The following is a 15,983-nucleotide window of genomic DNA, read 5'->3' on the forward strand; positions in this document are numbered from 1 at the left end:
ACACATAACCTTGTACTAGTTTCAGGGGTACAACATCATAATTTGATATAAGTGCATATTATGAAATGATCACCACAGTAAAGTTTAGTTAACATCTGTCACCTCCCACAGTCACAAACTTTTTTCCTGTGATGAGAACCTTTAAGATCTCCTCTCTTAGCGCCTTTCAAATACACAAGACAGCATTGTTGACGCTCGTCCCCATGCAGTGCATTACGTCTCATGACTTACACCCAGAAGTCGTCACCACCTTCACCCATTCTTCCCCACCTCCGAAACCATCCTCCACACTGATGCAAATGTCCTTCCACAGTGGGAGTCGGATCACACCAGTCTCTTACTGGAAAACACAATCTCTCTCTGCCTGCTTCTCGGAGCTCAGCCGCTGCCCGCCTCCTGCCCTGAGCTGCTTCCTCACATCCTCCCAAGCCCCCACTTACTCCTGTCCGCTGTGCCTTTGCCCATGCTCTTCCCCCACTCCCCAAACCCTTCCCCTAGTGTCCCACCTTATCCTGACTGACCAGTCCCAGTCGTCTTCAAGACCCCGCTCAAAGACTCAGATGTTACCCCCCCAGGTCACCCTCCCTGCCTCTCCCTGCCTCTCCCCAGCCCCCCAATCTGCACCTCCCCACCCCACGTGGAGTCAAGGCCCCCTCTTCTCTACGTGATCATATAGCCTTTGGCATCTCCTTCACAACACTGAACTCTAATTCTTTGTTTTCCCTTTTGGGGCCGCTTCCAGATGGCCACGAATCTGTGGATAGGCCTCCCCGTGACAGGCGGGGCCTGAGGTCCCCCCGCCCTTGACGCTGTGAGTGCTTTGAGCCCCAGAGGATGTGAAGGGGACACTGCACCAGTTTCTGGGCTCAGCCCTCACGAGACTGGTAGCTTCCACCTCCTCCCTGAAAACACTCTGTGAGCCGCTGGGTGAGAAATCGACTCCCCCAACACGGCCCAGCTGGACAGGCCATCTGTAGGTGCTCCGGCCCATGACCCCAGCTGAGGCCACTGCGTCTAAATGTCACAGGTGTGCGTGAGGCCACCCTGGACCTCCCAGCGCAGCCATCTGCCTGCTGAATTTCACCAGAGCCGCCTTGGTCAACACAACAAGGTAAAGGATCACCCAACCGAGAGATGCCTGAATTCCTGACCCTCGGCATCATGAGACGTGATGAAATGGTTGTTGTTTTGAGCTGCTGACTTCGGGGATGGTTTGTTACTCAGCAGTTCGCCACCAGAGCAGCATCTGTCTCCCACCGGACCATCCTCTCCCCACCATTCAGTCCTCAGCCCAGCACGAGGTGGGCACCACCCAGCGCATGTGGAGAGGGTGATGCCACCGTACTCTTTGCTTTTGTACAACGTGGTGAGTCTCTGCTAAAGAGACCTGGGCCTCAGTCCCAGAGGATGGGTGAATTCACAGAGCGGTGACACGCACCGAGAGGTCCCAGCAATGCCCGTCTGAAAGCGCCGGCCCAGCCCTGAAGCCGTGCTCTTCAAGCAGACGTGCGATGCCTCCATCTGACAGAATGAGGGCAGGGGAGCGAGGTGCTCCAACGCTCATGCTGGGTCCGCAGGTGCTGGGCGAGGCCTCCCTCCAGCCTCGGGGAGCTCCAGGGCCCCCGACTCTGGCTTCACACCCCTGCCAGCACTTCCTTCCTGTCCCTCCGTCCCCTGGGGCTGGAAGTAGCACGTGCAGCCTCCCTTCTGTCCCTCGGTTGCTGGTCCCCTGGGTAATTTCCCAGGCACCGGCTTCTCTCACAGCATCCCAGCTGCCCACATACTGCGGCCTCAGGGAGTTCAATCCCTGGGGCAAAATCCAGGATTCTGGACATTGCATGCAGCTGGCAACCGCTGCCCTTGGAATCCCAGACTGAGCTCCACTTCAGTGTTCATACTTTTCTCCCAAGAAAACGTTCATTTGTACCCAGCCTCTTCTGTTCTTTTCCTCCCAAGATTAAAGCACAAACATCCTCCTAGATCACACTCCTAAATGTTCCTTATAATAATGACTACTGGGACTTCCCTGGTGGCGCAGTGGTTAAGAATCCGCCTGCTAATGCAGGGGACACAGGGTCGAGCCCTAGTCCGGGAAGATCCTACGTGCCGCGGAGCAACTAAGCCCGTGCGCCACAACTACTGAAGCCCACGCGCCGTAGAGCCCGTGCTCCACAGCAATAGAAGCCACCTCAATGAGAAGCCTGTGCACTGCAATGAAGAGTGGTCCCCGCTCGCCGCAACTAGAGAAGGCCAGCGTGCAGCAACAAAGACCCAACGCAGCCAAAAGTAAGTTAATTAAGATAATAACAATGACTCTTACTACGACTAGATTACTACTACGGTACCACGCACTCGGCGGCTTTTATTACTCTCACGGCTAATGCTCAGGCTTCTAGAATCCGGGCACTCCTCTAAGCCACGAGCACTCACTGTCCCTGGACTCACTCTGCTCTGCAGGTGTAGCTCCGTATGGGTCACCTCCTTACCCACAACAGTGGGAGCAGCTGCACAATCGGCAGGGCCCGGAGCAAAATGAAAATGCAAAGGCCCTTATTCAAAACCCACCAAGCATTTCAAGATGGCGACGGCAGAGCATTAACCCACCATCCACACCCCGGTGCGGAGCTGAACAGCGCTCAACCCGCCCAGCTGAACGCGGCAGCCCTGCTCCCCACTTACATTTGCTGCCCCCAGTTCCTCCTCTCCCAGTTTTCCATGGGGCGGCCAAAGTGGTCTTGAAAACTGTTTATCAGCTAACAGTATTCCTGGCTGGAAACCCGCAAATAAGTCCTCATTGCAATTTAGGTAAACCCAAAGTCACGGTCGTGAGCTTCTCAAGCGGGGAGCTGGAGCACACAGATACAGCCAAACACTGAAAGCTAGTAGGTTTTCTGAGATCCAGCTCCTCCCAGCCCCAGGGGCAGCCAGGCGGGACCCCGGGCAACTGGAGGTTCCTGGGCGTCCGTGCCCTGCACAGTCCCAGGGAAGTAATCCCGTTAGAGCAGAGAACGGAGAGAGCCCTGCAGGTGCGGCGCCAGGCATCCTTGTTGGAGTCCCACGCTGGCCACCTCCAACCACCAGCAGCCTGGGTGGAGCTCCTTGGAACGGGGTGCAAGGATCCTGACAGCGTGGAACCCCACGCCCAGGGGATCTGGACCCAGGCGTCATCATCCCTATTCCCACCCCGGTTCCCCCCAGCAGCCACACCACCCAGAGCGGCTCTACCGAGATCACCCCGAGCTTGTCCCTGCCTCAGGCCCTTCTCATGTCCCCTCCATCTGGAAGGCTGTGTTCTGGTCTCCGCGTGATGGGCCCCTTCTTTTCATCTGGGTCTCAGCTCTCATTTCACCTACTCAGGGAGGGCTTTCCTGACCTGACCACTCTCCACTGCATCACTGTTCTATTCTGTCTTGAGCCTTTATCCACTCGGACCTCACCTTGCTCACGGACTGGTCTCCCTGCTTGCTGCCCGGCTGCCCCTCTAGAACGGAGTCCCCGAGAGCCTGGGTGTGTCTGCCCGCTGCCACCGCCGCCCCCGCCCCGGGGGGCTGGTTCCCGACCTCAGGAAGGAGGGTTCTCTGATTTGGGCAGCTGGAGTCCTGCACTCCACCAGTGAGATGGCTCTTCCCATCTGGGGGGACTGGGGCTTCCTCGGCCGGGTTCCCTGCGGGAACCAGACTTTGAGACGCTCCCAGTGGACATTCACTCCTGCCCTCACCCATCTGTGCCTCTCGACAGATACAGACGCGCATCACCGCTCAGCCCAAACCCTTCACTCTGAGCTGCTGGTCTTAGTTCCACCAGCCATATCTGGCGGAAGGACGGCAGGGAGGGGACCACAGCCCTCTCCGTCAGAGGCTTACACTTCAGCAGAGGGTCAAGACCTATGTGGGTAACCAGACAAAATAAGATGAGCCCGGCCAGAGAGACACAGTGAGTGACGTATGGGTGGTGGAGCGGCAGGAGGGATAGAAGTGCGGGCAAACAGGTGTGGGTTCATCTCCGGCCCCGGCTCCCTCCAGTGTGAGACAAGACAGGTAACTCCAGCCAGGTCTCAGTATCCTCATCTGCAAAGTGGGCACAACCGTAGCAGCCTCACCAGGTCATCTGAGGGATCTGATGGCACGATATGCGTCAAGCCCTTTCGCGGCGCTCCGGGGTCAGAGTAGATTTTTTAATTCATCGTAGTCTGCGTGATGGTTATCATAGCTAAATGGGGAGAAAGAGCGCATTTCAGGTGTGAGAGGGGAGCAGTGTGCAAGGCATAAACGGACGGGATCCTAGGGGCGGTGGCACTTGGCTCCTGTCGGGACCACTCGGGCATCCTATTTGCTCCGCAAATCCATACATCACAGGTCACCCCGGCCCCAACGTGCATCCTCCCTGCGAGAGCCCGCGTCCACCCGCTCCGGTCAACCTGGCATCACCTCTGAGTCCCTCTGCTGTCCCCCCACCTGAATCACTTCAGCGACCTTACAAGAAGCCAGGTACGCTCTCTCCAGCCCGGGTTTGCCCGCGGGTGGGTCATGCCGGGCCCCGGCCCCCGGTCTTCAGTGACTTCCGGTCTTCAGTGATTCCTTCTGCTTGGCCACGGTAACTCACCACGCACAGGTCCAACCTCCCTCTCCAGCCCCTGAGCCACTGCTGCCTGCCTGCCTGCCTGCTATGGGTTGAACTGTGTCCTCCCCAAAAGATAAGCTCAAGTCCTAACCCCCATACCTCAGAAGGCGACCTATTTAGAAACAGGGTCATCGCTGGTGTAATCAGCTAAGATAAGGTTATACTGGAGTGGGGGGAGTCCTTAACCCAATGTAACTGGTGTCCTTAAAACAAGAGGAGAGAAACAAGGTCCTACTGTAGAGCACAGGGAACTATATTCAATATCCTGCGACAAACCGTAATGGAGGGGACTTCCCTGGTGGCGCAGTGGTTAAGAATCCGCCTGCCAATGCAGGGGACACAGGTTCGATCCCTGGTCCAGGAAGATCCCACATGCCGCGGAGCAACTAAGTCCATGCGCCACAACTACTGAGCCTGCGCTCTAGAGCCCGCGAGCCACAGCTACTGAGCCCGCATGCCTAGAGCCCGTGCTCCGCAACAAGAGAAGCCACTGCAGTGAGAAGCCCACGCACAGCAATGAAGAGTAGCGCCCGCTCGCCGCAACTAGAGAAAGCCCGCGCGCAGCAACAAAGACCCAACGTGGTCAAAAATAAATTTAAAAAATAAATAAACAAAATAAAATAATTTAGAAAACCATAATGGAAAAGAATATGAAAAAGAATATTATATATATATGTAGAACTGAATCACTATACTATATTTCAATAAAATTAAAAAAAAAAGAAAAGAAAAGAGGAGAGAGACACAGCAAGGAGACCTGCAGGTCTCTCGGAGGGCAGATGGCCAAGTGACTGAGGAGACAAAGACTAGCGTTGGATGCACACGCGACGGAACGCCTGGGGCTGCCAGGCGGTGGAGAGGGAAGGAGCTTCTTCTAGCGTCTCAGAGGGAGCGTGACTCAGCCAGCACCTTGACCTTTAACTGCCAGCCTCCAGAACCGTGTGACAGAACACATTTCTGTTGTTTTAAGCCCCTCCGTTTGTGGTGCTCGGTCACGGCAGCTCCTGGAAACGAACACACCAGCCTACAAATCCCCGAAGTTCAGCCCGACAGGACTCTTCTTCCTGGAACGCCTCCCATCCCCTCCCTGCCGTCCCGCACCCCACGTGCAGCTCGCCAGCCCGATGCCCCGACTTGGCTGTATCTCAGCCTGCAGGCCCGGCCTCTCTCCCCGCCCCTCCCAATCCCTACCTAACCTTCAAAGCCTCCCATTGTCACAAAGTCTTCCCTTATTCCCCAGAAGGATGGCTCTTGACTCTGACCTCCGGAGCTCCTGAACCCTCCTGGCAGCCTGAATGTAGACACTCATCTGACAGTATCCGGGCGCTGACTAAAGGGGTTTCCGTGGGGCTGCTGATGCAGCCCCTGCCCTCACATCCACGCACCCCGACGTGGGCCCATCGGAGCAGCACAGCCCTCTCCTCAACGATCGGGCCCACGACCTGAGCAGGGCTATTCAGAATCCAAAACTGGCATTTTCTGCACCAGGCAGAGAGGAATAGCTTTTTCTCCCCCACCTCGAATCTCAAGCTAAAATGATATAATCCCAGAAGGGCAAGGGCCTCACCTCTCACCCTAACCAGGAGCCTGAAAGAATGGGTCAACGGGCTCAGAAGGCCAGACAGAAGACCGAGTCTCTCCAGAGCTTAGTCCGTGAGCCAAAGCTGTGCCCCGTTTGCGCTTCGGCTGGTAGAGCTGCGCTTCTCTTGTTTACAACCAGCCTCCTGGCTACCTCACTGGAGCTGAAACAGGATAGGGGCCTGGAGCGCAACAGGTAACAGAACAAGGTCAGTCTCTGCCCTCAAGCTGCACATGGTTCAGAGTCAGAGGTGGGTGACCCCAGCATGTGAGAGGCCTCTGGGAATCACGTGCTCCTCAAACAAGTCACGTGTAAGCTGAGACCTATAGACATATACGAAGTATAAAGATCCAGTCTGTTCTCTACGTCTGTGAGTCTGTTTCTGTTTTGTAGATAGGTTCATTTGTGAACCATATTTTAGATTCCACATAGAAGTGACTGTAAATCATCTATACTTCAATAAAAAAATAAATAAATACAGTATAAATATCCCTTAACTTTATGTGTGTTTGTCTTAGGATACTAAAAATAGCTACCACTTATCACGTGGCTACCACCCTAATCGTATTACAGATATCATTTCGAATCATCAGAATTCCGTTTTACAGATCAGGAAGGTAACGCAGAGAATGGAGGTAGCTTTCCCGAGACCACGCAGCCGGCATGAACACGCATCTTACTCTGTCTGATCCCTGTTCAGTATCAAAGACCGTGGACCCCTACGCATAGGAAATGACAGCGCTAGAACTTGAGCCCAGGCCAGCCCGCCCCACAGACCATGTTCTTCCCAGGTCCCTTTCCATCTGGGAGAAGGCTGGCTGCAGCCGGGCTGGTCCACAGAAGGAACTACCTTAAAACTAGTCACTGGCCTTGGGCTGGGACAGTTCTGAGACTCATTCTTGCTGGTGCTAACCCTGACAGCCTGACTCACATCCACGCAAACCACGTGAGCTCGTGAGGGACACCGGAATGCCTGCTTCCCAGATGACGTCCAAGGGCAGACAGAGGAACCAGAGCATCAGCAAGGTCAGAGTGTCTTCTTCCTGCACACGAAATCAGAATCCAAAGGCTGCCTTGGGGAGTGTGGAGTTAATGAACACAAAGGGAGTTCAAATGGGTCATAGAAAAAGTCTTTGTTTGCTAAGCTAGGGGACTTGTGTTCACAGTGGACTGACCTTTGCCAGTGGGTCTGGGATGCTCAAAGGCTGTGACCACCACTTCTTCTTGCCTGGTGCTACTGACTGAACGCTTGTGTCCTCCAAAAAATACGTATGTGGGAGCCCTTCTGCCCAGCATCATGGTACCTGGAGGTGGGGCCTTGGGGAGGTGATTCCCTTTATACGAAGTCCTGAGGGTGGAGCCCCCATGATGAGATTAGTGTCCTTATAAGAAAAGGAAGAGAGACCAGAGCTTTCTATCTGCCACGTGAGGATGGAGGGAGAAGATGGCCCTCTGCCAGCCAGGAAGAGGGCCTTCAGCAGAACCTGACCCAGCTGGCACCCTGATCTTGGACTTCCCAGCTTCCGGAAATGTGAGAAATAAATGTCCGTTGTTTAAGTCACCCAGACTGCTGTATTTGTTACAGCAGCCCGAGCTGACTGATACACCTGGGCAGTGCCAAAAATACCATTCTTGGGTACCATCATGCTTGCCTGTTTTTACCACCTGTGCTAAGCATGGTCTCTCCTTGAACATGTTAATGCCGTCCTTTTGGAACAGCTATAGCATATTTCTATGGCAAGATGTAACTCTGAGTTACTCCCTAGACTGTAGGTTCTACAAGGATGGGGCTTCGAGGGGCAACTCCAGCCCCAAACAGAATGCTTTGGTGGGACAGGCCGCCCCAGCAAAATCTGGTGAATGAACCAACAAAACGTGAAGCGAGAGGCCCCCGTCATTTGGTTGGAAAAGACACATTAGTCCATTTTCCACATAATCGCTTAAGCTGATGCTTTTAGGGCTCAGTTCCTTCCCCACTGTGTGTTAAAGTTTATAGCTTAACTCTCAGGAACAATCTTATGTCCTTTGTTTCCAAGTCTTTAGAGAGCCCTGGCTATACCTCCTTCTCCAAAATACCGACCGACACCCCACACAGCTGGATGCACTGACCTCCGTGTCACCCTCCCCCCTTCCCAGCCCCTCCCTGCATTGGGCAGGGACTAATTAATAAACAATAAAATGGTCTTGCTCTTTGGAAAGCTTCCTTTGTTTTTCCCCAAATCTATCTGGGTAGGCTCAGACCAGTTCACCAACAGGGGTCCTAATTAAAGTCTGAAACGACATTGTAAAGCGAAGCTAGAAATACAGAGCCAGACATTACAGCAGCCCGTGAACAGGAAAATCAACGCAAATTAAGACACAGCCAGACAGAAACCAAAGCAACTCGCCATTGCATCAATTACGCATATTAGAATCCGGGAACGTAAGCGCAGGAAACGTCGCCCCGAAAGCCCCAGAGAGATACAACGTCGCGGAGTGAAGCGTGTCCAGCCTTCATTTATAAGGAATTTAAAACAAAGGATGTGGCCTGCTGTGGCCACTCTCTAAATTGCTATGTGACTGGAATAAAAGCTGTCCGTGCTCCATTCATAATTTAAAGGCTTGGAGGTGGAAATGGGTTTTTAAAATCATCTGCTGAGGCCTTTGCGTGCAGAGGGACACAGGTGGGTAGTGAGACCTGGAAAAGGCTGGAGTAGGACTTAGATGGACCAGCTCAGCTCAGCCTCCACGTTGCCTTCTGTTAAATGGGAAGGATGTTAAGTGAGACCATTGAGACAACCAATAGGAAGGCCCTTTGAAAGTGCAAGCAGGGACCTCCCTGGTGGTCCAGTGGTTGGAACTCCACGCTTCCACTGCAGGGGGCCCGGGTTCGATTCCTGGTTGGGGAACTAGGATCCCACAAGCTGCACGGCCAAAAAAAAACCACAAACAGGCTTCCCTGGTGGCGCAGTGGTTGAGAGTCCGCCTGCCGATGCAGGGGACACAGGTTCGTGCCCCAGTCTGGGAAGATCCCACGTGCCACGGAGTGGCTGGGCCCGTGAGCCATGGCCGCTGAGCCTGCGCGTCCGGAGCCTGTGCTCCACAACGGGAGAGGCCACAACAGCGAGAGGCCCGCATACCGCAAAAAAAAAAAACAAAAAACACACACACACACAAACAAAAAAACTGAAAGAAAATGTGGCAGCAAATAGCCAACTTGGTGTGTTTTGCTGACTCATTCACTCATTTATCCATCCATCCATCCATCCACTCCCACTCTTGTTCTTTTCAATAAAAGGGTTCCTGCCAGCCAAGCTTGGTATAATCCTTGGCAAGTCTCCCCTTTCCTTTCCACACTCTTGCAGTGGACATGTGTGCATTCACTCTCAAGGAAGGACTCCAACAAGATATGTGACAACGAGACGGACGCACAGGCATCTCAGGGCCTCCTGATGGGACACTTCTGCCCACTGCCACAACCCTGAGCTGAGCCCTTCCAGCCACCAGCATGGGCCTCGCCTAGCGAGTGGCGCAGTCCATCCCAAATGCAGTCAATGAATTCAGCGCTCAGGGCCCCCGAACGTCTGAGGACACACAGGATGCCCTTCGCCAGCTGCTCAGTGCACGGGTCCAGCCTTAAAATGCCCTGTCCCAGCCGTCCTCTCCCACTGGAATGCCAGCCAGACCCCGCAGAGTGAGGCTTGTTTATTGTTCGGATGCATCTGCAGCACCTAGGACAGTGCCTGCGGGGTGGAGTCCCTCTAGGAATATTTGTGGAGTGAATGGGCACCTTTCAATGCTGGGTCTTTGCCCTTTCTTTTCCCTCTGCCTACAAGACTCTCTCGTCCCCCTTCTGGCTAATTCCTACTCATCCTTAAGGGCTCAGCGTTCAGGTCCTAACCAATAAGCTTTATGAAGTCCCTCCTGGCTTCCCTCTGGAGAAGTGGCCTTTCTTTCCTATGGTCCCACAGCACCATCTTTCACAGCTTCTTGCTGCGAGCTTTATCGCCCAAAAGGTGAGAAGCCCAGCACGGACCTTTCTCGTTTGCGCCTGTGACCGATATGTTCGTAATGTGCTAATTCTGTCCCCCCGAATGTCAATTCAGTTACGTCCAACTCAGCTTATAAAAGCCCCAGGGGTGGCAGAGACGTCAGGAGTTCCTGCTCTGCCTTCTAAAGGATGGCTTTCCTGTCTTTTTATCTGCCACCAGGGTGTAACCCTCTTAAGGGCAGAGCTGGCTGAGGTCTCCCAGTGTGACTCATGACCTGCCCCTAGTAGAGATCTGTTGTTGAATGACTGTAGTTAGGAGGCTTAAAGACAGAACAAATGGTAGCCACTGGACAGGCCATTCTGCACCGACACTTGCGAAGCAGGCTGGCGCCAAGGTCTCACTGGCGAATATCTCAGCTCCTCTTCTCTGAGATCGGCTGTGACCTAGATCATCACATTCCTGCACGTCCCCGCCTGCTACACGAGGATAAAGCCCACGGTCTCCACCTTGCCCCAGTGGATAGGTGGGCATCACGTGACTTTTATGGCTATTTGACCTACTCACCCAAGAACAAAGAGGCAAAACTGCCTGTCCCGTGATGCTGAGCGTTTACAAGGGGAAGACAGGATGGGACGTCCCAGAGCAAACAGCTCAGAGGTGAGGATCACAGACAAGAGGATTTCTCCCCAGTGAGGGTCCTGCACCCCAAACCTGAATTACTGTATGGGGTCAGGGAGTGGGGTGGACAAAGCTGTAAGGGGATGACATGGTGGGGGGAGGGTCTCTTGCTGATATAAGTCTCGTTCAGAAAGTTCTTTCTGCCCTCGCCCTCAGGGCATCTACCAGACCTCACTCCCCTGCAGTTTCCAGCGCCAGCCCGGCTCCTACAAAATCCCAAAGGCGGCAGAACGGCTGAGAAAGTCCTGAGAGGTAACATAGTACATGAATTTCTGCAAAAAGTCAATTCTGAAAAAAGAAGTCACACCCGGCTTTTGAGTGTGTTGACAGCTCGCTTCCTTCCTCACCGGGGTCCTTTAGAGAAACCGCCTCGAGCGCCTGGAGCCTCTGACCTACCAGGGTGGACACTGACCTCTGATTCCAAGCTCAGCCGCTGCCTAGAACTCTCAGTGCTGCAGGGACTTGACTCAAAATTAAAATGAGGGCAGAGAAGGCGTGAGGCAGGGAGGAAGAGAAATCAAGGTACACAGTTAACAGATTACACATCAATTTACAGAAGGAAACGCATGTACAATATACTGTCACCTTCACCCCGTGTTCATTGCAGCACTATTTACAATAGCCAAGATATGGAAGCAATCTGAGTGTCCATCGACAGATGAATGGATAAAGAAGATGTGGCACATACACACCGTGGAATATTACTCAGCCATAAGAAAGAATGAAATAACGCCATTTGCAGCAACACGGATGGACCTAGACAACATTATACTCAGTGAAGTAAGTCAGACAGAAAAAGACAATTACGGTGTGATTTTACTTACATGTGGAATGTAAAAAGGAAAACAAATGAACAAGCATAACAAAATGGAAATGGAGTCATAGACACAGAGAACAAACAGGTTGTTGCCCAAGGGGAGAGGGGACGAGTGAAATGGGTGAGGAAAATGAAGAGGGACAAACTTCCAGTTACAAAATAAATGAGTCACAGGTATGAAAATACAGTGTGAGGAATAATCACTCACCAGGTGACACCTTTGTGTGCTGACAGATGACAAATAGACTTTATCATGATGATCATTCTGATATGTACAGAAAGAGCAAGTCGTTGTGCTGTGCACCAGGAAACAACATAGCCTTGTAGGTGAATTACGAAAACAAGCAGGAACCTGTGGGGCACTCCCGGGCACAAAAGCCTTTCCATGTCCCCCATTTCTTGTTTGTAGGAAATAGGCTTCATCCAGCCTCCTTGACCTTCCAAAGGTCAGATTCAAATAGTTGTTAATCAGGAAAGGGAGGGGATGCAGAAGTAAGGGAGGGGCAGTCAAGAAAGTGTAGTGCAGCCTTGGGGCAGGTCCTGGTTCCCCCTCAAAGGATACACATAACAATATATCTTTGAGCTCTTCTGTAGGAACTCCCTCACCCAGCCAACTTCAGGCTGAGCACCAGATCCCTGGAGCCCTGCCCTGTTACCTCAACACCAACCAATCAGAAGAAAGGCACACACCCTGCAGCCCTCATCCCAAATTTTGCCTATGCAAACTTCTCCCCCAGAACCATCAGGGAATTCGGGTGTTTTGAGCACGAGCCCCCCGTTCTCCCTGCTTGGCCCTGCACCAAACCTTGTTCTGCTCCAGACTCTGACTCTTCCGTTGGTTTGGCCTCTCTGTGCTTCAGGCAGATGAACTTTTTGGTTGGTTTGGCCTCACTGGGCATCGGGCACACAAACTTGCATTCGGTAACGACTGCACTTCAAAAACAAACTCAGAGAAAAGAGATCAGGTTTGTGGTTGCAGGGTGGAGGGAGTGTGTGCCAAAGATTGAACGAGGGGGTCAAAAGGCACAAAATTCCAGCTACAAGATAAATAAGTGCCGGGAATATAATCTACAACATGATCAATATAATTAACACTGCTGTGCGCCATATAAGTTATGTATTTTGAGAGAGTAAAACCCTGAGTTCTTGTCACAAAGAAACAAATGTTTTTCTATTTTTCTAATGTTGTATCTCTGTGAGATGCTGGATGTTCACTAAACTTACTGTGGTCATTTCATGATGTGTGTAAGTCAAATCATTATGCTGTGTGCCTTAAACGTATACAGTGCTGTATCTCAATAATACTGGAAGGAAAAAGAAAAAGAAAATTAAAAAAGAAACGACACACTGCCAACGTCATTTCTGAGCCAGGCTGGCAGACAATTTACGTGAGTGGACAGTATCTGGGCTTAGCTGGGGGGGGGGTCACTGCTGTCTCACTGTCACTGGTCATCCTCTTCCCTCCAAGACACCTATGGCTCATAACCACTCAGGTCCTCAAACCCCGGTCTGGACAGCCTAAGTCATTGCTTGAATCCAGTCACCCAGCCAGGAGACTTATTCAAGTTACTTCTCAACCCAAGAATTTTCAAGAAATACGTTGCTTGCTCATCACAGGTGAAACTGAAACCAGGCAACTTACATTGGGGCTTGGACCCACGTTCTTTTAACTGAGATCACACACCTGGTCTCTGGACTTAATGAAGCTCAGGCTCTGGATGTCTCATCGCAGGACGAATTCAGTGAGAGACAAGGTAAGAAGTGGGTTTATTTAGAGAGAAACACACTCCAAAGACAGAGTGTGGGCCATCTCAGAAGGCAAGAGCGGCCCCAGGGTACGGGGTTGTCAGGTTTTATAGGGCTGGGTAATTTCATAGGCTAAGGAGAGGGAGGAGAATTCCAGCTGTTTTGGGGAAGGGGTGGGATTTCCAGGAATTGGGCCACTGCCCACTTTTTGACCTTTATGGTCGGCCTTGGAACTGTCATGGCGCCTGGGGGTGTGTCATTTAGCGTGCTGATGTGTTACAGTGAGTGTATACTGAGGCTCAAGGTCTAGTGGAAGTCGACTTGTCTGCCATCTTGGACCCATTTGGTTCTAACCAGTTTATGTCCTGTCCTCGGACTATGTCATTCTTTCAAAGGTTTTGCCCTACCCACTTCCCTCCTATTTCAAAACTAGCACGAGCCTTTCCCTGGATGCTCTGTGGGCAAGACCCAAACGAGTGCTGCATTATCAAGCTCATCCACTGGGTTCTCGTAGACATTTAAACATTGTTCAGACCACTTGAAATGCTGGCTGAGATGCCTGTGAAAGGTATTTGTCCTTTTCTCTTTTTTAAAGTATGAGCAATTCACTCCTCTAACCCTTATTGTGATGCAAATTTTCCAAGTGCTTGAAAAGTTTAGGTTTTAGTGGATTACGAAGTCCCTGGCATTTTCACTGAAATTCCAACATTTCGATTTTCTTCTGGTTATCATATCATTTTTAAACTTGCAAATGTTCAACAGCACTGCCCAGCTCAGATCTGCACAGGACACTGGCAAAACGGGAGCCCACAATGTCAAAGGCAAGACACGCTGGCTGTTGAACCTACTGACAAGGGCAGGAGGCCTTGCTGCCCCGCAGGGCACATGTGGGCCATCTCTGGACACAGGGAGCCCCGAACAGCGATGCCCCCGAGAAAGAGATGCGGCAGCTTTCGTGTTTTTCACAAATGAATTGTTTACCGTTCTCTTGGTGGGAATGTAAGTTGGTGCAGCCACTATGGAAAACAGTATGGAGGTTCCTCAGAAAGCTAAAAATAGAACTACCATATGATCCAGCAATCCCACTCCTGGGCATATACCCTGAGAAAACCATAATTCAAAAAGACACATGTACCCCAGTGTTCACTGCAGCACTATTTACAATAGCCAAGACATGGAAACAACCTAAACGTCCATCGACAGATGAATGGATAAAGAAGATGTGGTGCAAATATACAATGGAATACTACTCAGCCATAAAAAAGAACGACATAATGCCATTTGCAGCAACATGGATGCAACTAGAGATTATCATGCTAAGTGAAGTTAAGTCAGAAAGAGAAAGACAAATACCATATGATATCACTTATACATGGAACCTAAAATATGACACAAATGAACATATCGATGAAACAGAAACAGAATCAGGGACATAGAGAATAGGCTGGTGGTTGCCAAGGCGGGGGGCTGGGGGGTGATGGGGGAGGGATGGATTGGGAGTTTGGGGTTAGCTGGTGCAAACTATTATATACAGGATGGATAAACAAAAAGGTCCTACTGTAGAGCACAGGGAACTATATTCAGTATCCTGTGATAAGCCATAATGGAAAAGAATATGAAAAAGAATGTATGTATATGTATAAGTGAATCACTTTGCTGTACAGCAGAAATTAACACAACATTGTAAATCAACTATACTTCAATAAAAAATGAATTAAAAAGAAAAAAAAAAACCTCACCAAAATGTACTTTTAAAATGGGGCCATTTGGGACTTCCCCAGTGGTCCGGTGGTTAAGAATCTGCCTTGCAATGCAGGGGACGCGGGTTCAATCCCTGGTCGGGGAACTAAGATCCCACATGCTGTGGGGCAATGAAGCCCGTGCCACAACTACTGAGCCCGCCCGCCTCAACTACAGAGAAGCCCGAACGCCGCAGTGAAGAGCCCGAGCACCACAATGAAAGATCCCGCATGTCGCAACAAAGATCCCATGTGCCACAACTAAGACTCAACGCAGCCAAAAATAAAATAAATAAATAAAAATTTTTTCTAAAAAAAAAATAAAATGGGGGCATTTGATCATATGTAAACTAGACCTCATTAAAGTGGATCCCGAAAAATGCTGGTCAAGAAAACAGTTGTTTATCATCATAAACTGCAAGCTGGAGAACCCGCACCCGCATGTCAGAGAGCTGACTGTAACAGTAAAAACGCTTCCTTTCTCCCTGGCCCCCAGTTTCCCCCACGTGATATGTGATGTGGACGCCCTTTGATCTGAGCTGCTGGAAATGAGTTCAAGGCCATGGGGTCTTAGGCCGCAATCCCTATTTTATCTCCCTGGAACTGGAGTTTAGGAAGTCTGAAAAGGGACACCAAAATCAAGGCTCTGAAGATGTTGCTGCTTCTTTTGCCCCCGGCTGCACCACGCAGCTTGTGGGATCTTAGTTCCCGGACCAGGGATTGAACCCGGGGCCCCAGCAGTGAGAGTTCAGAGTCCGAGCCACAGGACCGCCCAGGAAGTCCCAAATTTTGCTTTTCTTTCCCCAAGGATTCCTTTTTCTTGCAACCACGAT

General features: G+C 51.4%; 1 protein-coding gene across 7 annotated transcripts in view; it reads right to left on the reverse strand.

Annotated features, from left to right (window-relative positions):
* ARSG (arylsulfatase G) overlaps window positions 1-15,983 on the reverse strand; it is a 120,348-nt gene that overhangs the window by 47,768 nt on the left and 56,597 nt on the right. The window contains exon 1 of one of the 7 annotated variants that reach the window (XM_067717682.1): window positions 4,100-4,382. The exons of the other annotated variants lie outside the window; for them this stretch is intronic. Within the exon in view, the coding sequence (XP_067573783.1) occupies window positions 4,100-4,107 (8 nt within the window). The 5' untranslated portion in view covers window positions 4,108-4,382. Of the gene's footprint in view, window positions 1-4,099; window positions 4,383-15,983 lie in introns of those variants that run through there. 7 annotated transcript variants of the gene reach the window in all.

Source organism: Pseudorca crassidens, chromosome 19 (assembly GCF_039906515.1).
Source record: "Pseudorca crassidens isolate mPseCra1 chromosome 19, mPseCra1.hap1, whole genome shotgun sequence".
Classification (NCBI taxonomy): Eukaryota; Metazoa; Chordata; class Mammalia; order Artiodactyla; family Delphinidae; genus Pseudorca; species Pseudorca crassidens.